This window comes from Scyliorhinus torazame, chromosome 5 (assembly GCF_047496885.1).
Source record: "Scyliorhinus torazame isolate Kashiwa2021f chromosome 5, sScyTor2.1, whole genome shotgun sequence".
In the NCBI taxonomy this organism is placed as follows: domain Eukaryota; kingdom Metazoa; phylum Chordata; class Chondrichthyes; order Carcharhiniformes; family Scyliorhinidae; genus Scyliorhinus; species Scyliorhinus torazame.
In genome coordinates, this window is record NC_092711.1 from 251,619,918 (window position 1) to 251,645,831 (window position 25,914).

A 25,914-nucleotide genomic window follows, 5' to 3' on the forward strand; every position below is an offset into this window, starting at 1 on the left:
AAATGCAGCTTTGAAATAATATAAAAATTGGGAGTTTGAATAATGGTTACATAATTGGATGAAATCCAAGTGAAAATGAAAATACCTCAGTTGGGGATTCTGAAATATTATTGCATAATAAAGTAGATCATAATTCACAGGATGATCAAGGGCTAGAAAATTCAGCTTCTTTGTGTCCCGCCCGAACTGCCTCCAAAATGGTTTCCACTGACATTGTATTCTTCTGGAGCTAACCACACCAGGCAACATTTTGGAGAGGGCATCAGCACATGCACAGGGAGTGCCTGCTCGAAATATGCAGATTGTGACATTAATCAATATATAATGCTGGTGTGATGCCAGCACTCCCATCACTCCACCTATAACTTGCACAGCTAAACATGCATTCAACAGCAGGAAAGTCCCCCCACCAGTTCTATTTAAAGGGATCATCAGCCATTTTCAAGTCTGGTTTGCTAGCTGTTGCTGTGATTGTAAAGTGTTTGGTGGTTTCCAAAGTTGGTTAAAGTTGCTGAAGTCTAATGACGTGACATGTCTCGACTGCAAAGATTCTGCAAAAAAACACTCGCTTCAGGACGTGGGTGCAGAAAGTTGTATCTGCTTGAACGAAAGCTTGGCAGGGAGTGGCAACAGAGAGCAGGATAGGCCGCTGGAAGAGGGAGGACTCTCAGCAGGAGGCGACATTCGCCCCGGGTATTCGGAGAACAATTCCCCTCCATCAAACTCGACCAGGAACAGTAAAGGATATCACTAAGGATATCCTTACTAAAAGTTAACACATGCTGCAGCTGCAGAACCAAGTGAAGATGGCATTACCAGTGACCGTGGTTTTTATGCATCGGGCTGCTTCCAGGGTAGAGAAAGTGATTTTTAAAATTAATTTTAAGGCATGTGGGTGTCGCTGGCTTGGCCAATATTTATTTCTCATCCCTAGCTGCCCTTCAGAAGGTGGTGCTGAGCTGCCTTCTTGAGCTTCTACAGTCTGAGGGGTGTAGGAACACCTATAGTGCTGTTAGGAAGGGAGTTCCATGATTTTGACCCAGCTACACAGAAGGAACAGTTATGACACCCTGGGCTAGTGCATGGTCAATTCCAGCCCCACTTGACCAGGGTCGCAGCAAATAATCCTTAGAAAAATACCCAAGGTCTTTGGCCCTTAGCTGCCCAATAACTATAGTCATCAGGTTTGTAAGTTTAAACACAATTACTCTTTATTTATAACGAGAACTATAATGAAATATGCAGCAAATACAACTGGTTAAGTACTATCTAATTCCTAATTCCCCACTTTAACTTGACCTACCCTCTATATACATACATATGCAAGGCAGACAAACACAGAGGGGAGGAGAGGGGAGAAAATAATAGGTAACAGGAAAGGTAGTCCTTGTTTCAGATGGTTGTCTTTAGGCACACCTTTCTTCAAAGTAAGCTTTCAGATCCAGGTCACTGTTTGCGGCCTGTAATGGTTTCACTGTGGATTCATTCATTCAGGTTCTCTGTAGGTTCAGAAATATAGAAGCACAGCCTTTCTGGAGAGAGAGAGGAGAAGGTCCTTGTCCCTGTGCTTCCAGGAGTCAAACTCTATTTTCCTTGGGTCTCTGGAAATCATCCCACTCAGGCAGGACCCAATCACAACCTGTTACTGGGCAGAAAACGGTCTTTTGGCCAAGTCATTGGCCACCAGCCAATCAATTTAACTGAGTCCCATCCCATCTCTCGGGTGCTGCAAAGTCTGGGTCTTACTGTCCAAAGCTAACAGCACCATATACTATGTCGCAACTTCTTCAATTCATCATTCACTCTGCTGCTTGACTTAAAGCTACGTGGCCATTCAGCCCTCATGGATCAAAAATGATAACAGCAAAATAACGAAAGAGCAAATAAGGGAATCAACAGGAAGGACCCTAACAGAACAGTGATATATTTCCAAGTCAGAATAGTGAGTGACCTAGAGGGAACCTCCAGATGGTGGTGTTCCATGTATCTGTTGCTCTCATTCTTCTAGAAGGCAATGGACATGGGCTTGAAAGGTGTTGCCGCAGGAACCTTGGTGAGTTCCTGCAGTGCATCTTGTAGATGGTACACGTGGCTGCCATTGTTTGTCAGTGGTGGAGAGTTTGAATGTTTGTGGAAGGAGGAGAAATCAACTGGCTGCTTTGTCCTGTATGGTGTTGAGCCTCTTGAGTTTTGTTGGAACTGCACTTATCCAGGCAAGTCAGGAAAATTCCATTACACTCCTGACTTGGGCACAGGCTTTTTTTGGGGGGGTGGGGTCAGGAGTTGAGTAATTCGCTGCAGGATTCCCAGCCTTGACCTGCTCTGGTAATCACAGTATTTATATGGCTAGTTCAATTTGTGGTCAATGGTAACCCCCAGGATGTTGATAGTGAGGGATTCAATGATGGTTAATATCAAGGGTCGATGATTAGATTCTCTCTTGTTGGAGATACTCATTGCTTGACACTTGTGAAGTTTGAATGTAACTTGCCACTTTCTAGCCCAAGCCTGAATATTATCCAAGTCTTGTTGCATTTGGACATGAGCTGCTTCAGTTTCTGAGGAGTTGCAAATGGTGCTCAACATTGTGCAGTCATTTGTGAACATTCCCACTTTCGACCTTATGATGAAAGGACGGTCATTGTTGAAGCAGCTGATGTTGATTGGGAATAGGACACTATTGTGAGGAACTTCTGCATTAATGTGCTGGAGCTGAGATGATTGACCTACAACCATCACAATTATTTTCCTTTGTGCCAGGTATGACTCTAACGAGCAAAGAGTTTTCCCTCCTGATTCCTTGATGCCATACTCGATGAAATGCTGCCTTGATGTCAAGGGAAGTCACTCTGAGTTCAGCTGTTTTGTCCATGTTCGAACCAAGGCTGTAATGTGGCCAGGAACTGAGTGACCCTGGTGGAATCTAAAATGCACATCCGTGACCAGGTTGTAGCTGAGTAAGTGCCACTTGATAGCACTGTTCATGACCGCTTCCATTACTTTGCTGATGATCGAGTAGACCAATGGGGTGGTAATTGGCCAGGCTGGATTTGTCCTGTTCCTTGTGTAGGGAATATGCCTGGGCTATTTTCCATATTGCAGGGTAGATGCCAGTGCTGCAGCTCTGCTGGAACAGTGTGGTTCAGGGTGTGGCAAGTTCTGGAGCACAAAGCTTCAGTATTATTGCCTGAATATTGTCAGGGCCCATAGCCTTTGCAGTATCGAGTGCCTTCAGCCATTTCTTGATATCCCATGGCATGAATTGAATTGGTTGAAGACTCACATCTGTGGTGCTGGGGTCCTCCGGAGGAGGCCGAGATGGGCCATCCACTCGGCACTTCTTGCTGAAAATTGTTGTGAATACTTCAGCCTTCTCAGTTGCAATGATGTGCTGGGCTCCTGCACCATTGAGGATGGGGATATTCGTGGAGCCTCCACCTCCAGTGTGTTGTTAAATTGCCCATCAACATGTAAGGCTGGATGTGGCAGGACAGCAGAGCTAAGATTTGATCCATTTGTGGTGGGCTTGCTTGGCTCTGTCTATTACTTGCTGCTTATGCTGTTTGACAGACAAGTAGTCCTCCTGTGTTGTAGTTTCACCACTGACATGCCCTCCTGCACTCTTCGTTGAATCAGGGTTGAATCCTGCAACATCTCGCAGCTAAACACTCATTGTTGTATAAGGGAAGCCACTGTGACTCTATATGCAAAGACAGATGAATGCATTTCATTGTGTCTTGCCAGAGAGGAGCTGGTCGAGTGAGCTCATGGATTCACCAGGATAGCTGGATGCTGCTGACTGCACATATGTTACTTTGCAAACACCGCATGTCAACAATGAAATTTACTGCAATTGGAAAGAATTCAACCTTCTCCAAGTCAAGCTGCTCTGTGACTATAAACAGTGCATCAGGTAGGTCAGTGCCTGCTATTTTGGCAGCAGTCGTGATGCCTTCGTTCTAAGGAGTCTGCCTTACCATCTGCACTTGCGCCACCACGAAAAACCAGAGGTTGTCTTCTGAGTGAGAAGGGCTCTCCTTTAACGACAAGACCCCGACACGTGAGCAACATGCATAAAATGAAAACCCTTGCATGAAATATAATTGGGATTCTTAACGATATTTCCATTAAATGGTCGACTTTGGAAGAGTCATGCGGTACCCTTCAGATTGTGTCAAGACATGTGGCGGTCTGAGCTTGTGTGGCAGTAAGCTGAGTTTGCTGACCTCACTCAACCTGAGCTTCCACCAATTCACTTAGATATTTGAGTGGCTTCTGCTTATGCTGCACTGGAAGCAGGGACTTTAGCTACCAGAGGCTGCGTCATATTTGTGTCCACATGAGTTCTCATGGAGTTTCACACTGGAAAGGAACGGCTCCAAGCTCTGTGCATGGACCTGTACTAAGATGGTGCCACTCTTCCAGACTTCTTGACAGTGGCTGCATGTTTTCATGCAAGCCTTGCAGTGCACTAAGCATTTCATTGTCCATACAATATACACTGCAGCAATTCACAAAGGCTCCTTTGAACAGCACCTGCCAACCCACAACCTCCACTAACTAGAAGGACAAGGGAAGCAGACACATGGGAACACCACTGCCTGCAAGTTGACCCCAAACTCACTCACCATCCTGACTTGGAGATATATCGCCATCCTTCACTGTCACTGGGTCAAAACTCTGGAATTCCCGCCCTAACTGTGGGTACCTACAGCACATGGATTATAGCAGTTCAAGGCAGCAGCTCTCCATCGCCTTCTCAAGTGAAATTGGGGATGGACAATAAATACTGGCCTAGCCAATGGTGTCCTCATCCCATGACGGAACTTTAAAACCACCATCAGCCGTTTTATGTATGCACTGCCTGTGCTAACCCTCCTCCCTCAATCCACCACCCCATCGAAGTCCTCATCTGAGTCCTCTGCAGCATGTCTCACCTACCAGTGAGCTGATACCAACATTACAATTTGTCCCTGCCCTGGCTGAAGGCTGCTTTTACCCAGTGCCTCACTGCATGCAAATCCTGTCTCCATGCTATCCTCTATATAAGGTATGCGCCATGTCGCTCTGAGCAGGTGGCCGCTGGTCTGAGAGCAAGTGATGTTGTTTCTTTTTCATCACTTTCTTCTGGTTCTTCCACCACTGCTGACTAAAAGTAAGAAAAATATAGTGGCTTTCATGAACGCTGGATGTCTCGAGTGCTTTGCAGCCAACAAAGTACTATTGAAGTGTAGTCACTGTTGTAATGTATTAAATGCATCAGTCAATTTTCACACATCAAATTCCCATAAAGAGCGTTGTGAAGCTTTTTTTTTAGTTGATTGACCAGGTGGCAGTTCCTGAGTATCTGAAAGGAGAAAGGCACAGGGTAGTGTTGTGGTAGGAAATAGATGGCGGGAAAGAAAGAGGTGTGTGCTTACACCACGTACAGCTTGTAAATCAGAAGAGATTGTCGGGTGAGGGAAGCTGGAGGTGAGAAGGAGGGATTGGGTATGAGGACATGATTGTCTTTGGTTTCAGCACTGCTGCTGGCCACGGCCTCAGCCCTGGTTGCTCCAGCGAATGGCGAACACCGTCTCCTGCATGAGTTAAGGACAGCCGTGCCCATCTCCCGTGGACTAGATGGTGCTTCCTCTGTTTATGCATGACCTTGTCCTGGAAGAGAGGGGGAAGTGTGTCATTGAGGGTGTTGCAATCCATTTGAACGATGGTTCAATAGCTGGCAGTGTGTGCAGTTTGCCAGATGTGGGTGTATGTCTTACAGCAGTACAAAGCGTGTGGGCATGAAATGAAGCTATGAATATAAGGTACAGGTCCTGATTGATAGAGATTGTTGAGTGTGGGGTGCATTGGAGCAGTACATAAAGGCTAGTGCTGCAGTTGGTGGTATATGCCGTTGGAAAATACCTTCACTCGTCTTGACCACTCCAATTCGATCAGTGAACCTCTAGTGGCCTGCAGCCAGATCCTCATTCCTGGCATTGAGGACCATGGATAACTGATTCCCACTGCCTTTGAAAAGTTAGCCTGCAGGATCTCTGGCCCCTGTAGATAGATGACAGGTTTTATAATCTCCACCGCCTGAACTCGGGTGCAGGCTGCCTTTAAATAAGGAAGGCTAGCTTTAACGTGTGGTAACCTCTCCTGATTTTACAGCATTTGCTCAGACATGCAGCCACTCAATGGTGTGCTCAGTGCTGGCTACATTCTGCAATCTGTTTAAATAACTGCTGCCTGTATTAGAAGCACTGGATGTGGGGTAATCCTGTAGTGCCTGTTTTTGGGCCCTGTCCAACTTAGTGGCCAAGATGTTTTTCTCAAGAATAGGGAAGTGCTGCATTTACACTCCACTGCCTTTGAGTTACTCTGTGCTTCAGACAAATGTTGGCATCCAAACCCAAATGGCCTACAAGAAGCAGGGCTGTGCGCTGATTGTGCTATACGATTGTCTGACTGCAGTGCTCCAGGTCTCTTGAGCACCTGAGAATAAACAATATTTTTGTTTTTTTAGAGACAGTATCACTAGAACATCAAATGAACCATTCCAACTGGCCCAAAATGTGAATGAGTTTGGAGCCGAGGAGAATGTGACCTTTATCACAGAGAGCATGAGTGTAACTACTGCAGATGAGGAGAAACTGCTGCTGCTGAACAGGAACACTGAACTGAGACGTATGAACAAAGAGGTATTTGGTTCCCTTCTGCATCTCTACTTTTTAAAAGCAATTTGAGCACCAGGTGATTTACATATGCAAAGTCTATTAAGCAACACCCTGCTGGAGTTTCCCTCCTGACCCAAGGACAACTGACAATCATTTATAATTAACACTCATCTTCTCTGCAAAACAGAATCAGTCAAGCATGTAGTTATTGAAATGTCTTGAGAAATGTATCTTTTGGTGTCAGCTGTTACTTACTTGCCCTTGAGATTTAAGTGGTCTGTCCAGCATCACATCATGCAGCACATATCATCGAACTGTGAGCCACATTATCACAAATGTTATTGTGGGAGAGATTGCTTACGTTGATCATCAAAGACATTCCGATCATGTTGTGGCTTCATTCCATTCTATAATTAAATGACAGTCTATGTACTTTTCAGAATTATTTAAAAACAAAACCTGCGCAATGAATGAGTATGACTCTGAAATGATATTGTAGGCTAGGTGCACAGTGCAATTGAAAAACTGAAGTGACTCATGTTAAGTTTGTTAGAAAGAAATAAGAAAGAACTTGTTCATATAGACAATATATAATATATACATTATATAACATTTATATGCAAAGCACCTTTCATGACTTTAGGATATCAGGAAGCCTGTTGCAGACAATGAAGTACTTTTTAAGTCCAGTCACACTTGTAATGTAACAATCAACAGTCAATTTGCACACATCAAAGTCCCACATAAAGCACTGAGATGACTAATTAGATTGTTTGATTTTAATTATTTATGGCAAGGGAAATATGCTCCTCTTTGCATATTTCAAATGTTGTCAAGTTTGCATCGTTCTGAATTCTGCCCCTTGTACGTACAGAGGGATAATGAAATACCAACATCATTTCATAGTGGATTTCCTTGGGCATTGCTGCAAATGAGTTGGAGGAATGTAGGTTGTATTGAGCGTGCTGTTGTTTTAAGTCAAAGTGGTACTTTCAAATTTTGTGACCCTCTGCAGAAGCTTGTGACAGAGTATCTTTTATTTGGTCATTGGATGCATTCTGCTTGCTTGGATGTATTTTTTTCCCTGTAGAGACACACAACAAAGATTGCATATTGTCAACAAAAGGAAGGAAAACAGCCGGGATACAAAGCAGTTGATTGCAGAGTGAGTGTGCTCTTGAGTTGGAAGACATGGCAGGAGGGAACAGACCCGATACATTGCTTGCCAGCGCATGCCTGTATGGGTTCGTCAAAAGCACTGCTTTTCACAAATGTCAGTTGTGGAGTGGTTGATGCACTTGACATATCCAAGCATTTATGATCACACAAGTCAAACGCTATGAAATCCCCTTTGCAAAGAAATGACAGGTCGGGAAGATCGAACTGGTTAATGCCAGCTTTGTTTTCAAAAGCTGTTGTGTTTTATTTTATAAATTATGCAGTAACTGTTCTGTGTTAGATTTGTTGTAATGTGGTTGTAGGGTGAAATCAGGGGATAGAGTTTCTCTGGGTGTGTTGTATCCTTGGATGAGGAGCAATTACTGATACAGGCAATAACGACTGGATAAAATGGAAAATAGCTAAGAAAGATGGGTGTCCATTCAAAAACAGACATGGAATGTACAACTACACAATAACAAATGTATTAAAAAAGTTTTTTGTATACATTTTCAGAATAGAAAAAAAGAATAACATACCACTGATAGAAGGGAAGCCATAATAAATCGAGGGGAGTAATTTATCATATCTAATACAAGTAACAAATTATATTTAAAATAGATAATTTTCTAGGACCTAATGATTCGCACTCCAGGATATTAAAATAATTACAAAAGCAATGTTCTATGGATGCTGGAAATCTGAAATAAAAACAAAAGTGCTAGAAATATTCAGCAGAACAGGCAGCTTCTGTGGAGAGAAATAGCGTTGACGTTTCAGGTCAATTACCTTTCAGAGCACAGGTGAAAGATTATCAACCAGCAGTGTTAATTCCCTTTATCATGGATGCTACCTGACCTGCTGAGTATTTCCAGCATTTATTTGGTATTGGTGAGAGAATTGCAAAAGCATTCGGTATAATTTTCCATAGTGCTCTTGGTTTGACAATTGTGCAAATTGGAAATTTTCTAATGTAATTTCATTATTTAAAAAGAGTAGGAGACAGAACCTCTACGCTGTAAGTTTTAACAACATTTATCTTGAAGCTGCTTAAGAAATGCCATTAGTGTTATAAAATGTAAATGTTACTTTGAGGGTAATTATTGTATCAATATTGAATTTTATTAGGTCACTAAAAGGTAGCTAAATGTATATGGATGTTATCTTAAGGGGGCTAGTTTAGCTCAATTGGTTCATGATGCAGAGCAGGGCCAACAGCGTGGGTTCAATTCCCGTACTGGCTGAAGTTATTCATGAAAGCCTTGCCTCTCAACCTTGCCTCTCATCTGTGGTGTGGTCCTCGGGTTAAATCACCACCAGTCAGCTCTCCCCTTAAAGGAGAAAGCAGCCTGTGGTCATCTGGGACTATGGCAACTTTGTAGACTTCTCAAAAGCACTTGTTAAAGTGATAAATGATAGCATTTGAAATTGGAGGTAGCCTTTGATTTGAGACAAAAATTGGTTTGGAGGTGGAAACAGAGAGTGACAATGAAAGGTCGGTACTCTGATGGGATGTGACAAATAGCATTTCAAAGAGATATGTTCAGGAGCCACAAACTTTCAACATATCAATTAGTAGCTTGAATGAGTTGTGCATCCAAGCTAATGGATGACACGTATTAGGTGAGGTGCAGCAAGCTACAAAGGAACATAGATGAAGCAAAAGGGCAAAACTGTGGCAAGTGAAGTCAAGTGTGAGGCTATCCATGTTGAGCCCCCAAAAGATATAGATAAATTGGATTATTTTCTAAATGGTTAGAAACAAGGAACTCTGGAGGAGCAAAGAGATTTGGGAGTCCAGGTAAAAGTTAGTAAATGGCTCCAAATAGTAACCAACAAGGCTAATGAATTTTTCTTTTTCCATATCTCAAAGGGTCTGAAATATAAAGAGAGGAAGTTCAACTTTACTTGGGTGGGATACTTCGGTCCCCCAGCCGCAGATTTCTCGGCCGCACGCCGTTTGCTGGCAGCGGAATTCTAAGTTCCCGCCGCTTGTCAATGGAATTTCCCATTGTAACCACTCCAGTCTGCCGGGAAACCTGTGGGCGGGGGTGCGCACCTGGGGAAAAAGTGAATCTCAACGACCAGAGAATTTCAGCCATTATCTGGAGTGCTGCATTCAGTCGAGGAAAGTTTTATATTGCACTTGGAGGGGTTGCGGTGCAGATTCACCAGAATGATACTGGCACTTGGATGGTTAAATTAAAGTACATTAACTCGACTTGTAGTCCCTTAAGTACAGAATATTAACCGTGATCTAATTGAGATGTTAAAAGGATTTGACAAGGTAAAGATGGAGAAAGTCTAGACACAATCTGTATAATCCATGTCCCTAACACATGATAAAGAGGTATTGCTCATTGTCAATACTGTTAGTTTACTAAGACACAATGACCAATTGATCAGGAAATTCTCTCCAGAATCAGATGTAATCCATTAAAAAGAAAACTGGAGAATGTGGCTGTCGCTGAACACCAACTAATGTGGAATATCTGCTTCCATTCTTGTCATATGATCTTCCTTTCAGCTGATGAAACTCAACCAAGACTGGGACCAGGTCTATCGAGCAACCACAACAGGACTTCAGCAAAGAGTGGCAGCACTGCAGATGGAGGTTTCAGATACCAATCAGCATGCTAATGCACTTTCCAAGAAACTGGATAATGAGCAGGTATAAATAACACCAACAACCAGAATTACTGATCAATGACTGTTCTCCCCCTTTTTCTTATATATGTCAAGCATTAGTGCTTTTCTCTGACGTTTAGCATTTTAGGCAAATCAATGTTTGGCACAGATGAGTGTCGCTGTTTAACCTGCTAGCCAGCTCTTCTGGTATATTGGCTTATACACCAGGCAGGTCTGCTCCTTCCAGTATTAATAGCCCAGATTGTTATATGTGTACACTGTAAACAGGAACTTTTTCAAGAACCAGAACTCCTTCATAGCTGGCAATTCCCATCAATAGATCTATGAGAACATTGATGGAAGGAATGAGACCAAACCAGTCTGTGAACTTTGGGGTAGATTAGGAGCAATGTCAACCAATGGAAAACAAACAATATTTGAAGAGGACAGGATGCATGACATGAAGGGAAATGGATGCAGAGGGAAATGAAAGAATGGATGCACTTGGGAGGGGTGTGGCTAGCAGTGGAGGATGGGGAGTGGCAGCAAATAGCTGGAAATGAAAGGGAACTGAAAAGAAAAATTGAATGAAGAGGACGGTGAGGAAGTTGCCTCAGAAGTAGATAAGAATTTAAGAAAAGGCAAAATGAATGGCAATGAAGTGGAAAGAGAGCGGACGTTAATGCTAGGAACAAGAAAGGAGAACGTAAGGGTTAGACCTTTGAGCTCGTGGACAAGGAGAGTATCAGCAGCAGCTGTAAGCAAATGGGAAGAGAATTCTCCAACAGGAGTGTGGGCTCAAGCCAGTACTGTGGACATATAGGAATTGGAAGTACCAGATTAATTAGGTCAGTGAAGGTGAAGAATAATGAACCCTTTATAGAAGGTGAAAAAGGAAAGAGAGAATTTACCTGATTCTAAACTAGAAGGGTTAAAGAAGAGAGCATCTCCCTAAAAAGGTGGGGAGTTGAATGAGGTCTAGTATCTCTGTGAATTGGATCTGGAGCAGGTTATGTGTTTTTGTGAACATGTGGCAGAGGTTACATGTGAAACAATGACAGTTGTGTGTGTGGATTAGTAAAAGTTGACATTGTATTTGGGTAGTACATATCCCATTGGTTTTCACTCATTATTACCTTAAATCTATTAATTTGTCAAAAATATAAGTCTTCAGGACATAATTCCTCCAAGGTTCTACCAGTTTTGTAATGGAGATCCACCTGTAGTCATGCTAACACCTGCCTGGCCTATGCAAGTATCAGTGCCGCTCAGCACTGACGGGTGCAATCTAGGTAGATATGAGAAATATTGGCCTGCTTAAGATTAGCCATAAAACAGGTAAAAGGCTATTCCTCAATTCTCAACATTTTGTGAACTGTCAGCTTTTGCTATTTTCCTAGATTGTCTCCAATGTATTCTTGCAATGTGACCAAGAGCGCTTTTGTTATAAAGGTGTAAAATATACCCTCTTCCCAATATGTGACATAAGAATTTTATTGTAAACATTTAATGAGGGCCTAAAATATAATGGAATTAGTAGACTGAAGGAGTAGCAAGAAGGTGGTCAGGTGTTACTGTGGAGGAGTATGCACTCATACAAGTATACAAATAAATAAGCCATGTAATATTCTCAGGAGCTTTAGGATCCTCACCAAAGTGACTCCATTGCTTTGGATGCCATTAGGAGTCCCAAATTATATTGCAACCGTAAACATTTGTCCCAGTTCATCTGAAAAATACATTTTCTCTTTCAGTTATTGCAGAATATCTTGAAAGTCTGCATGGAAAGAATTTGTTTCTTTGCTGCAACAATGGTCTCTACTGATGATCCAATTTCTAAAGTCTGTGCCTATAATTAGAATCCAAGTACGGAGCTACTTTATGTTTGTAACATGCAAAATCATAAGCATCACCTTATCATTGTAGAAATAGTGTGCAGTTCTCTTGGTAGCCTCGTACAGTTATGGACCCATTCATTTAGAGGGGAGTTATTCTTCCCTCAGAATGCAGTCATATTAACATGACCAGTTATATTTTCTGAAGGAAAGTACATTGTAAAGGTAGTTATTTGTTCCAATGATCTTCAGAGCTGCTAATTAATTAAAGCTCATCATTTGTTTTACTTTTTGCTAGATAATAGCAAATTACTGCACAGAAACTTCTTTGCAACAATTCAGTCACAGTAAATTGGTAATAGAAGACATACAGAATCTACATTTTTTAAAGTATCATTTGAATAAATTCAATGGTGAATTCTTTATCTCAGTTGCATTGTTTTTGAAGGTCACGTTTCTGATTCTCTAGAGAATGCCAGTTGTAATTGTAACATTGTGGCCAGTTGGATTCATCGCAGTATTGTCGCTTCTGTCGCCAGCCTTGATGTTGCAATAGCGGCAAAGGCCACAAGTAATCCAGTGGTTAATCTCAATTCCTTATTTAAGGCAGCACACTTATTATTGCATTGAACCTTGGATGAGAATATAATTAACCAAACATTCAAGAGGAGAAACTTGTCGATTCCTCTGGGACAGGCAGCACCAGGCGCCAATTCCCGTGGGATCTGCTTCACTGATACCACTGGAGACCAGCTTTCCCGCCCATAACCGTGCTAGAAGCGGTGCCTTTTCTCCCTGGCTGGATCTCTTCAGGAATTTGAAGAATTATAATTGTGTGATCCACAGTGTACCTTTTTGGGACTTGACTTTCAGGCACCTGTGCCAAATTTGGGTCAGTCTTGTCTCCAAGTCAAAAACTTGAAGGTTGAAGCAGAATTCCAAAGGCTTGAGCATATAATCTCAGTCGATGCCTCAATGCAGTCCTGAGAGCGTGCTGCATGGTCAGAGATACCATCATTTAGATAAATCGTTCAACCAAGGCTCACCTGATTCTCAGATGGATGTAAATTATGTGACAATCCCATTCAATGAAGAGCTCCTGGTTTCGAGGCAAACATTTATCCCTCCACAAACGCCGATAAAATGCATTTTTTCCTCATTGAATTACCATGGGCGTGATTCAGCAGACTCGAGTTAAAGTCCGCTGAACAGTGCGTTTAACAGGATGTTTCTCGGCGGCTGCAGTATCGAGAAACATCCCGCTAGCCAATGGCACTGTGCTGTGTTTCTTTTGGCCTCGGAGACTTTCTCCCCGCCCAGGCCGCACCTGGAGGGATTTCCTGCTGTGGAGCTGAAGCTCATCAGATGGAACGGCTCCTCAAAGATCGGGGACCCTTTTTGTCCAGCAGCCCCGATCTTCAACTCCCACACCCTCTCAACCTGGCACCTTGGCATTCTGGCTGGGCACCCTGGTGGTGCCATGGTATCCGGGTGTCAGCGAGAGTTCCAGGGTGCCATCCTGTCCTATCCCTAACCACCCGGGAGGGTCTACAGTGGCCAGAGAGACCCCCAGGTGCCGTTGCGACTGGCCACGTTTGTGGATGTGAGATGTTGCCATCTTGATCCCACCCACAGTGGGTGGGATCTGTACTTGGCAAATCTGCATATTAAACCAAACAGCTAGTCTCAATTTAGTAACTCATCTGATTTACCCAAGACATTGGGATCGAATCCCTTCGCCTTAGAGGGGCCCAGTTAGTTCCGGTCTCCACAAATTGAGACCAAGCATACTGGCACTTGGCACTTGGGTGGTTGGGCTCTGAGCATGTTGGTATCCTGGCTGTGGTGAATGTATTCACCTAAGTATGAACTGTCTGTATAGTGCTGTGACCTATGACCTGGAAATGATAATACGGGTTACTTCCAGGTACTGTACTGGAACCCCGGTGGGCTCCGCCTCTGGCTCTGCCCTCACCGGGTCGATATATAGACCGGCCACCTGTGGGTGGCACTCATTTGAACAGCAGACACTGGCAGGCGAGTTCCTGGATAATAAAGCCTTATATTCACTCGCTCTCACAGTATCGCAGTGAATTGACAGTGTAACAATTTATTATCCAGCGACAGCACCATGGAAGCCGCTCTAAAGCCAGATAAACTCGAACTCGACGCGTGAGCCACACAGACCAAGGAGATCTTCTCACACTGGCTTCGCTGTTTTGAGGCCTACCTCGACTCCTCCGCAACGCCTCCATCTGAAACTCACAAGCTGCGATTCCTCCACGCTCGGATGAGCCATCGAATCTCCGTGATGATAGAGAAAGCTGCCACGTATGAGGCGGTGGTCGCGACCCTCGAGGCGCATTTCGTGAAGCCCGTAAATGAGGTGTTCGCGCGGCACCTCCTCACTACTTGCCGTCAACGCGCCAGGGAATCGCTGGATGAGTACCTGGAAAACCTAACCCTACTCGCAAGGAACTTCGACTATCGGGATGTGACGGCAGAGGAGCACATGAAGCTACAGATCCGGGACACCTACGTGGCTGGGGTCCGATCGAACTACATCAGGCAGCGCCTGCTGGAAAACAGGACCACTGACCTGCAGGACACGGTAAAACTAGCCACCTCGTTAGAGGTGGCCTACCAGAGTCTCAATGCATTTCCCGCGCACCCGAAAACCCCTCGTGGACACCATCGTTGCGGATTCCACCGGACCCGACTACGCCACAGGCCTGTACGGCGCGGCTGCCCGTCCAGACCGGGGAACCGCAGTGCTACTTCTGCGGCCAGGGTCAACACCCCGGCAGCATTGCCCAGCCCACAAAAAGGACACTTCGCCAGAGTCTGTCTGGGCTGACCTAAAGCCCAGGAATCGAAAACTCACCAGGCCCGACCCATGGACTCGCAGGCCCGCAGACCATGCAATGTGGCTGCATGCCTGCCCGGAACGCCCCCTTCAGACGTGTCATCAGCCTCGTGCGATTCATGGGGGCCACCAACTTGGCCGCCGGCTCCGGCACCGACCGACACGTGCGACTCGTGGGGGCCGCCACCTTGGCCGCCGGCTCCGGCACCGACCGACACGTGCGACTCGTGGGGGCCGCCACCTTGGCCGCCGGCTCCGGCACCGACCGACACGTGCGACTCGTGGGGGCCGCCACCTTGGCCGCCGGCTCCGGCACCGACCGACACGTGCGACCGATGGGGGCGGCCATCTTGGTCGCCAACACGTGCGAATCATGGGGGCCGCCATTTTGTGACCCCGATACCGCCGACCACGCAGGCTACCTGCAGCTTGGTGCAGTCACCCTCGACCAGTTGCAGCCAAAGCACCTGAAAAATTCAATGATGGTCGTCCAGGTCAACGGGCACGAGACCCCCCCTGTCTTCTTGACTCCGGGAGCATGGACAGCTTCGTTCACCCTGACACGGAAGTCCATCTCCAGGGTCTCGCTTCCATCCTGGCTGACAACTCCGGGACCTGTCCTTCTCCGGAAGCATATGTGTAGCCATAAGACCGACCCCCTGGTCGAGACGCTCCAGCTGCTGCACACCAACCCCCAGTACGCCTACATCGCGCACCAGGACGGACGGCAAGATATGGTCTCCCTACGGGACCTGGCGCCAGCTGGTTCCCCTGCCAACGCGCCCCCCTCCCCACTGCTTACCGCCACCCCCAGTGCCCCTTAAGCCCCCCTGGGTCTCCTGTATTGTCCCGCGCCGGCACTGCTGCCACCGACCACCCCACTGCCTACCCCCACCCCTCAACTGTCTCCAACTGAAGCTCTATCTGCAGACACAACGCCCCCGGAGTCACCACCTGCAACAACCGTGCCCGCCGCATCGCCAGAGCTGAGGAGGTCTAAAAGAACGATCCGGCCTCCAGACAGACTGAATATTTAATGACCCCACGTCACTCCCGCTGATTGATTTTTTTAACAGGGGGTGAATGTGGTGAATGTATCCACTTAAGTAAAAACTGTCTGAATAGTGCTGTGACCTATGACCTGGAAATGATAATACAGTCTACTTCCAGGTACTGTACTGGAACCCCAGTGGGCTCCGCCTCTGGCTCCGCCCTCACCGGGGCGATATATAGACCGGCCATCTGTGGGTGGCACTCATTTGTACAGCAGACACTGGCAGGCAAGTTCCTGGATAATAAAGCCTTATATTCACTTGTTCTCACGCCTCGCAGTGAATTGACGGTATAACACTCGCACTCCTGGTGCCAACCTTGCAGTGCTACCCACATGCCACCTGGGCATTGCTAGGGTGCCCATGTGGCACTGCGAAGCCAGCAGGGTCAGTACCAAGGTACCAGGTTGGCAGTGCCAAGGTGCCCAGGTGACATTTTACCCATCCCGGGATCGGGCCTGGGGGTGCCTTGCCCTTATTCGGTGGTGGGCTTGATGACCACCTTACAGGTGAGTTGGTGCCTTGGGGGGGGGGGGGGCATTTAAAAATGGCAGTGCCGGTAAACACACGGCTAAGTGTGCTTAACACGGGACTCTGTTTCATTTCTGTTTGATCACGCCTGCCATTACTACCCTGTGCCCTTGTTCTCTGAAACTGAGCAAAATATAGAAATCCTTTCTTGTCACTTTCTCTCATATACTGTGCCTTTGATTAGAATGTTCACTCTTTCTGGTTTTAATGATCCAAAAATCGAGCTGTAGATCAGAACTATCACACAGGAGAATTATTGAAGCTTTGCTACTATTAGCCGATCCCCAACCCACCACCGGCTCAATCTCACACTGACCCCCAACCCTCCCACAGCCTCAGTCACACACACACACACACCCAACCCCCACACAGCCTCAGTCACACACAGACCCCCAACCGTCCACCGGCCCAGTCACCAGCCCCCCCACAACCCTCCCAGTGCCTCAGTCACACACACACCCCCAACCGTCCACCGGCTCAGTCACACGCAGACCCCCAACCGTCCACCGGCTCAGTCACACACACACCCCCAACCCTCCCAGAGCCTGAGTCACACACAGACCCCCAACCGTCCACCGGCTCAGTCACACACAGACCCCCAACCGTCCACCGGCTCAGTCACACACACACCCCCAACCGTCCACCGGCCCCAGTCACCAGCCCCCCCACAACCCTCCCAGAGCCTCAGTCACACACACACCCCCAACCCTCCCAGAGCCTGAGTCACACACAGACCCCCAACCGTCCACCGGCTCAGTCACACACACACCCCCAACCCTCCCACAGCCTCAGTCACACACACACACACACCCAACTCTCCCACAGCCTCAGTCACACAGACACCCAACTCTCCCACAGCCTCAGTCTCACAGACCCCAACTCTCCCACAGACTCAGTCTCACACACACACAACCCTCCCACAGCCTCAGACACACACACACACACACACTGATGCACGGTCAATTACACAAAGACGAGAGTAGGATGTAATTGAGGCTTTATTACACTGAGATGTGTGGCCTCCGACAGCAGCTGACGAAATGGCTGCCGTACTGGGAGCACGCATATTTATACTCCGCCTACTGGGCAGAGCCAGCACGCAGGGATCTACCCCCGTACCTGCAGTACAGGGGCCATACCGTAAAGCACCTATATCAACATTCTATATACACAACAGTGGTGACTACCACATTCACCCCCTGTTAAAAAATGAGTCCGGCGGGGGTGGTGGAGAACTATATACAGAAAGTTGTGTTTTAAAAGTACAGATAAGATTACAAATTCAGGCGGCCCGGTGCCTTGATCTGTCAGCGAGTGCCGCAGTGCTGGTGGCGACTCCGGCGGCGGCTTGATCTTCGGTGACTCCGGGAGCGTGTCGAAATCCTCTTCATCCCCGGGTGTGAGCACGGGGAGGACGTATTGTCCCGGAGCAGGGGCTGCGGTGGGGCTGCGGTGGGGTGCGTCAGGGGAGGGGAGGGTGGCGCGGGGTGGGGGGGATGGGGTGTGTGGAACCAGCTGATGCCAGGTCCCTGAGGGAGACTGTGTCTTGGCGGCCTTCGGGGTACGCTACGTAAGCGTACTACGGGTTGACGTGAAGTAGCTGTACCCTCTCAACCAACGGGTCCACCTTCTGGAGTCGAACGTGTCTGCGGAGGAGAACGGGTCCTGGGGCTGCCAGCCATGTCGGGAGCGAAACACCGGAGGTGGAATCCCTAGGGAAGGCAAAGAGACGTTCATGGGGGGTTTCATTAGTCGCGGTGCACAGGCGTGACCGAATGGAGTGAAGTGCGTCGGGGAGGACCTCCTGCCAGCGGGAGGCCGGGAGATTTCTGGACCGTGGGGCCAGCTGGACGGCCCTCCAGACCGTCCCATTCTCCCTTTCAACCTGCCCATTTCCCCTGGGGTTGTAGCTGGTCATCCTGCTCGAGGCAATGCCCCTGTTGAGCAGGTACTGGCGCAGCTCATCGCTCATGAATGAGGATCCCCGGTCGCTGTGGACGTAGGCGGGGAAGCCGAACAGAGCGAAGATGGTGTTGAGGGCTTTGATGACGGTGGCAGACGTCATGTCGGGGCATGGGACGGCAAAGGGGAATCGGGAATATTCATCGACCACACTGAGAAGTACGTGTTGTGGTCGGTGGAGGGGAGGGGCCCTTTGAAGTCCACGCTGAGGCATTCAAAGGGGTGGGAGGCCTTCACCAGGCGTGCACGGTCTGGCCAGTAGAAGTGCGGTTTACCATCCGCGCAGACCTGGCAGTCTCTGGTGATTGCCCTGACTTCCTCGATGGAGTAGGGCAGGTTGCAGGCCTTGATGAAATGGTAAAAACGTGTGACCCCTGTGTGGTGATATGCATCACTGTAAATACACAAGGGGTTAATGCAAATACACTAAGACTAGATAAACACTAGAGGGAGCACCAGAGACATCATGACACACAGACATTCAACCAATAGGTCAGTAAGATAGGACACAACCAATGGGCATTCAAGACACACCCAGACGTGACAGTACCACAGGGGGGCATTACACCAACCCATATAAAAGGACACAGCACACATGTTCAATCTCTTTCCAGTGGAGACACTTAGTGAGTACAGACAGGGTTGATTGAAATACATCACACCCACCACGTGGATTGTAGCAGACTGGTTAGTTAGTCTGAGTAGCTATAGCAGGATTAACAGGAGAGTCGAATCCAAGTAGAAGAATTGTTAACAGTTTAATAAATGTGTTAAAGTTATCTCCAAGTCTGAACCTTCCTTTGTCAGAGTGCACATCAAGGAAGCAGCTTATGCTACGTCAAGAGCATAACAAAACACCCTGGCTGACAGAGGTTGTCGCGCAGGGTCCGGATTCGGTCCACCTGTGCGCTGGCACCTGTACCTCGGGATAGGGCATCGGGGGGCTCGTGGAGCTTACCTGGGCGATACAAAATCTCATAATTGTAGGTGGAGAGCTTGATCCTCCACCTCAAGATTGTATCGTTTTTGATCTTGTCCCGCTGTGTGTTGTTAAACATGAAGGCAACCGACCGTTGGTCAGTGAGAAGAGTGAATCTCCTGCCGGTCAGGTAATGCCTCCACTGCTGCACAGCTTCAACGATGGCTTGGGCCTCCTTTTCGACGGAGGAGTGCCACATTTTGGAGGCATGGAGGGTGCATGAAAAGAATGCCACGGGCCTACCTGCCTGGTTGAGGGTGGCGGCCAGAGCGACGTCTGATGCATCGCTCTCGACTTGGAAGGGGAGCGTCTCGTCGACCGCGTGCATTGCGGCCTTGGCGATGACGGCCTTGATACGGTTAAAGGCCTGGTGAGCCTCGGCCGTCAGAGGAAAAACAGTGGATTGAATGAGTGGGCGGGCCTTGTCCGCATAGTTTGGGACCCACTGGGCGTAATACGAAAAGAATCCCAGGCAACGTTTGAGGGCCTTGGGGCAGTGGGGGAGTTCCATGCGATCGGGGTTGAGCCCCGGTACTCCGTTCTGGACCACGTGGCCGAGGATGGCTAAGCGGTTCGTGCTGAACACGCACTTCTCCGTGTTATACGTGAGGTTGAGGAGAGTGGCGGTGTGGAGAAATTTGGCAAGGTTGGCGTCATGGTACTGCTGGTCGTGGCTTCAGATGATGACGTTATTCAGGTACGGGAAAGTGGCCCGCAGCCCGTACCGGTCAACCATTGGGTCCATCTCCCGTTGGAAGACCGAGACCCTGTTGGTGACGCCGTAGGGAACCCTAAGAAAGTGGTAAAGGCGGCCATCTGCTTCGAACGCAGTGTATGGGCGGTCCGCCTTGCGGATGGGGAGCTGGTGGTAGACCAATTTCAGGTCTACTGTTGAGAAGACCCAATACTGTGCAACCTGATTGACCATATCAGATATGCGTGGGAGGGGGTACGCGTCGAGCTGCGTGTACCGATTGATGGTCTGACTGTAGTCAACAACCATCCTGTTTTTCTCCCCAGTTTTGACCACTACCACTTGGGCTCTCCAAGGGCTGTTGCTGGCCTCGATGATGCCTTCCCGAAGCAGCCGCTGGACTTCAGACCTGATGAAGGTCCTGTCCTGGGCGCTGTACCATCTGCTCCTGGTGGCGACGGGTTTACAATCCGGGGTTAGGTTTGCAAAAAGGGAAGATGGGTCGACCTTAAGGGTCGCGAGGCTACACACAGTAAGGGGTGGTAGGGGCCAGCCGAATTTCAGGGTTAGGCTCTGGGGGTTGCACTGGAAGTCCAGGCCGAGTAGCAAGGCAGCGCAGAGGTTGGGGAGGAAGTGGAGGCGGAAGCCGCTGAACTCCACGCCCTGGGCAGTGAGAGTGACGATGCAGTACCCCTGCATCGTCACAGAGTGGGTCCCGGAGGCCAGGGAGATTCTCTGGTTAAGCGGAATGTACCGCGAGGGAGCAGCGCCTTACCGTTTTGGGGTGAATGAAGCTGCCAGTGCTCCCGGAGTCCAGCAGGCAGGAGATCTCGTGCCCGTTGACCTTCACTTCGGTTGAAGCAGTCGCGAGGTTGTGTAATCGAAACTGGTTAATCGTGACGGAGGCGAGACGCGGCTGGTCGTTGGTGGTTGCAGGCGATGAGGTGCCCGACGGGCATGGCTCCTGGGAGGAACAAGATGGCGGCACCCACGGGCCGCACGTGTTGTGAGTTGGACAAAATGGCGGCATCCACTGGCCGCACGTGGTCCTAGGAGCGAAGATGGCGGCGCCCACTGGCTGCATGTGGGGTGTGCTGGGACAATAACGGCTATTGAGCGGGCCTGGCACACTGCAGCAAAATGTTTCTTCTTGCCACAGGCCTTGCAGAGAGCGCTCCGCGCCAGGCAGCGCTGTCGGGGGGTGTTTTGACTGCCCACAGAAGTAGCATTTGGGCCCCCCAGGGTTGGTTGGCTGCCGCCCGGTACAGGCGTGGGATTGGCTGAGGGCGGTCGCTAATGGGGTCCACGATGGGGCAGCTGTCTGCGGAGTCCACGATGCACAGGGGGGGGGTGGGGTGCGCGGTCGGGGGCATAGGCCTGAATGTTGCGTGATGCGACCGTAATTGAAAGCGCTTGTTTTTTGGTCGCCACGAGGTTGGGCGTGGCCCCCTCTAAGAGGCGCTGGCGGATGTAGTCAGACCCTATGCCCGTAACAAATGCGTCTCTCATTAGCAAATTTGAGTGTTCCGTGGCCGAAACGGCCTGACAGTCACAGTCTCTAACTAGGGGGAGCAGGGCACGCCAGAAATCTTCCACCGACTCACCGGGAAGTTGGTGCTGCGTGGAGAGGAGGTGCCTGGCGTAGAGTGTGTTAGTCCGCTGAGCGTAGTTTTCCTTCAGTTGCGCCATGGCTTCTGCGCAGGCCGGCGTTTCCTGGACAAGTGGAAAGACATTGGAGCTCAGCCGCGTGTAAAGGATCTGGAGCTTCTGGAATTTCGTCTGGCGCAGACCCGATATACGCTTCAAAACAGGCTAGCCAATGCTCAAAGTCCTTTTTGCCGTTGTCTGCTTGCGAATGCAGCTGCAGTAGATCGGCTTGATGCGGAGGTCCATCTTCTGAAAAACTCAATGTAATAAATTAATGCACAATCAATTACACAAAGACGAGAGTAGGCTTTAATCGAGGTTTTATTACACTGAGATGTGTGGCCTCCTACAGCAGCTGACAAAATGGCTGCTGTTCTGGGAGCACACATATTTATACTCCGCCTACTGGGCGGAACCAGCAGGCAGGTATCTACCCCGTACCTGTAGTACAGGGGCCTTACCGTAAAGCACCTATATCAACATCCTATATATACAACAGTGGTGACTACCACACACACACACCTCCAACCCTCCCACAGCCTCAGTCACACACAGACCCCCAACTCTCCCACAGCCTCAGTCTCTCACACACACCCAACCCTCCCACAGCCTCAGTCTCTCACACACACCCAACCCTCCCACAGTCTCAATCACACACAGACCCCCAACCCTCCCACAGTCTCAATTACACACAGACCCCCAACTCTCCCACAGCCTCAGTCTCTCACACACACACCCAACCCTCCCACAGTCTCAATCACACACATACACCCAAACCTCCCACAGCCTCAATCACAAACACACCTTCCCAACCCTCCCACAACCTCAGTCACACACACACACACACACACACACACACGCCCAACCCTCCCACAGCCTCAGAGACACACACACACGCCCAACCCTCCCACAGCCTCAGTCACACACACACACGCCCAACCCTCCCACAGCCTCAGACACACAGACCCCCAACTCTCCCACAGCCTCAGTCTCTCACACACACCCAACCCTCCCACAGTCTCAATTACACACAGACCCCCAACCCTCCCACAGCCTCAGTCTCTCACACACACACCCAACCCTCCCACAGTCTCAATCGCACACATACACCCAAACCTCCCACAGCCTCAGTCTCTCACACACACACCCAACTCTCCCACAGTCTCAATCACACACATACACCCAAACCTCCCACAGCCTCAATCAGACACACACCTCCCCAACCCTCCCACAGCCTCAGTCACACACACGCCCAACCCTCCCACAGCCTCAGACACACAGACCCCCAACTCTCCCACAGCCTCAGTCACACACACACACACCCAACCCTCCCACAGCCTCAATCTCACACACACACACACACACACCCAACCCTCCCACAGCCTCAATCACACACACACACACACACACACACCCAACCCTCCCACAGCCTCAGTCACACACACACACACACCCAACCCTCCCACAGCCTCAATCACACACACACCTCCCCAACCCTCCCACAGCCTCAGTCACACACACGCCCAACCCTCCCACAGCCTCAGACACACACACACACACACCCAACCCTCCCACAGCCTCAATCACACACACACACACACACACACACACACACCCAACCCTCCCACAGTCTCAATCACACACACACCCAAACCTCCCACAGCCTCAATCACACACACACCTCCCCAACCCTCCCACAGCCTCAGTCACAGACACACACACGCCCAACCCTCCCACAGCCTCAGATACACAGACCCCCAACTCTCCCACAGCCTCAGTCACACACACACACACCCAACCCACCCACAGTCTCAATCACACACATACACCCAAACCTCCCACAGTCTCAATCACACACACACCCAACCCTCCCACAGCCTCAGTCACACACACACACACCCAACCCTCCCACAGCCTCAGACACACAGACCCCCAACCCTCCCACAGCCTCAGACACACAGACCCCCAACTCTCCCACAGCCTCAGTCACACACACACACACCCAACCCTCCCACAGCCTCAATCACACACACACACACCCAACTCTCCCACAGCCTCAGTCTCTCACACACACCCAACCCTCCCACAGTCTCAATTACACACAGACCCCCAACCCTCCCACAGCCTCAGTCTCTCACACACACACCCAACCCTCCCACAGTCTCAATCACACACATACACCCAAACCTCCCACAGCCTCAGTCTCTCACACACACACCCAACTCTCCCACAGTCTCAATCACACACATACACCCAAACCTCCCACAGCCTCAATCAGACACACACCTCCCCAACCCTCCCACAGCCTCAGTCACACACACGCCCAACCCTCCCACAGCCTCAGTCACACACACACACACCCAACCCTCCCACAGCCTCAATCACACACACACACACCCAACTCTCCCACAGCCTCAGTCTCTCACACACACCCAACCCTCCCACAGTCTCAATTACACACAGACCCCCAACCCTCCCACAGCCTCAGTCTCTCACACACACACCCAACCCTCCCACAGTCTCAATCACACACATACACCCAAACCTCCCACAGCCTCAGTCTCTCACACACACACCCAACTCTCCCACAGTCTCAATCACACACATACACCCAAACCTCCCACAGCCTCAATCAGACACACACCTCCCCAACCCTCCCACAGCCTCAGTCACACACACGCCCAACCCTCCCACAGCCTCAGACACACAGACCCCCAACTCTCCCACAGCCTCAGTCACACACACACACACCCAACCCTCCCACAGCCTCAATCTCACACACACACACACACACACCCAACCCTCCCACAGCCTCAATCACACACACACACACACACACACACCCAACCCTCCCACAGCCTCAGTCACACACACACACACACCCAACCCTCCCACAGCCTCAATCACACACACACCTCCCCAACCCTCCCACAGCCTCAGTCACACACACGCCCAACCCTCCCACAGCCTCAGACACACAGACTCCCAACTCTCCCACAGCCTCAGTCACACACACACACACACCCAACCCTCCCACAGCCTCAATCACACACACACACACACACACACACACCCAACCCTCCCACAGTCTCAATCACACACACACCCAAACCTCCCACAGCCTCAATCACACACACACCTCCCCAACCCTCCCACAGCCTCAGTCACAGACACACACACGCCCAACCCTCCCACAGCCTCAGATACACAGACCCCCAACTCTCCCACAGCCTCAGTCACACACACACACACCCAACCCACCCACAGTCTCAATCACACACATACACCCAAACCTCCCACAGTCTCAATCACACACACACCCAACCCTCCCACAGCCTCAGTCACACACACACACACCCAACCCTCCCACAGCCTCAGACACACAGACCCCCAACCCTCCCACAGCCTCAGACACACAGACCCCCAACTCTCCCACAGCCTCAGTCACACACACACACACCCAACCCTCCCACAGCCTCAATCACACACACACACACCCAACCCTCCCACAGCCTCAGTCACACACACACACGCCCCAAACCTCCCACAGCCTCAATCACACACACACACCCAACCCTCCCACAGCCTCAGTCACACACACACATCCCCAACCCTCCCACAGCCTCAGTCACACACACACATCCCCAACCCTCCCACAGCCTCAATCACACACACACACACACACCCCAACCCTCCCACAGCCTCAATCACACACACACCTCCCCAACCCTCCCACAGCCTCAATCACACACACACACGCCCAACCCTCCCACAGCCTCAATCACACACACACACACACATCCCCAACCCTCCCACAGCCTCAATCACACACACACACGCCCAACCCTCCCACAGCCTCAATCACACACACACACACACATCCCCAACTCTCCCACAGCC

At 49.4% G+C, this 25,914-nt stretch overlaps 1 protein-coding gene across 4 annotated transcripts in view; it reads left to right on the plus strand.

Moving 5' to 3' along the window:
- Window positions 1-25,914, plus strand: part of LOC140421039 (uncharacterized) — a 65,125-nt gene that overhangs the window by 9,910 nt on the left and 29,301 nt on the right. For 3 of the 4 annotated variants that reach the window (XM_072505347.1, XM_072505346.1, XM_072505345.1), the window contains 2 exons: window positions 6,512-6,686; window positions 10,348-10,491. In XM_072505347.1, the coding sequence (XP_072361448.1) occupies window positions 6,512-6,686; window positions 10,348-10,491 (319 nt within the window). Of the gene's footprint in view, window positions 1-3,778; window positions 3,914-6,511; window positions 6,687-10,347; window positions 10,492-25,914 lie in introns of those variants that run through there. The other variant, XM_072505349.1, reaches the window with a different exon arrangement.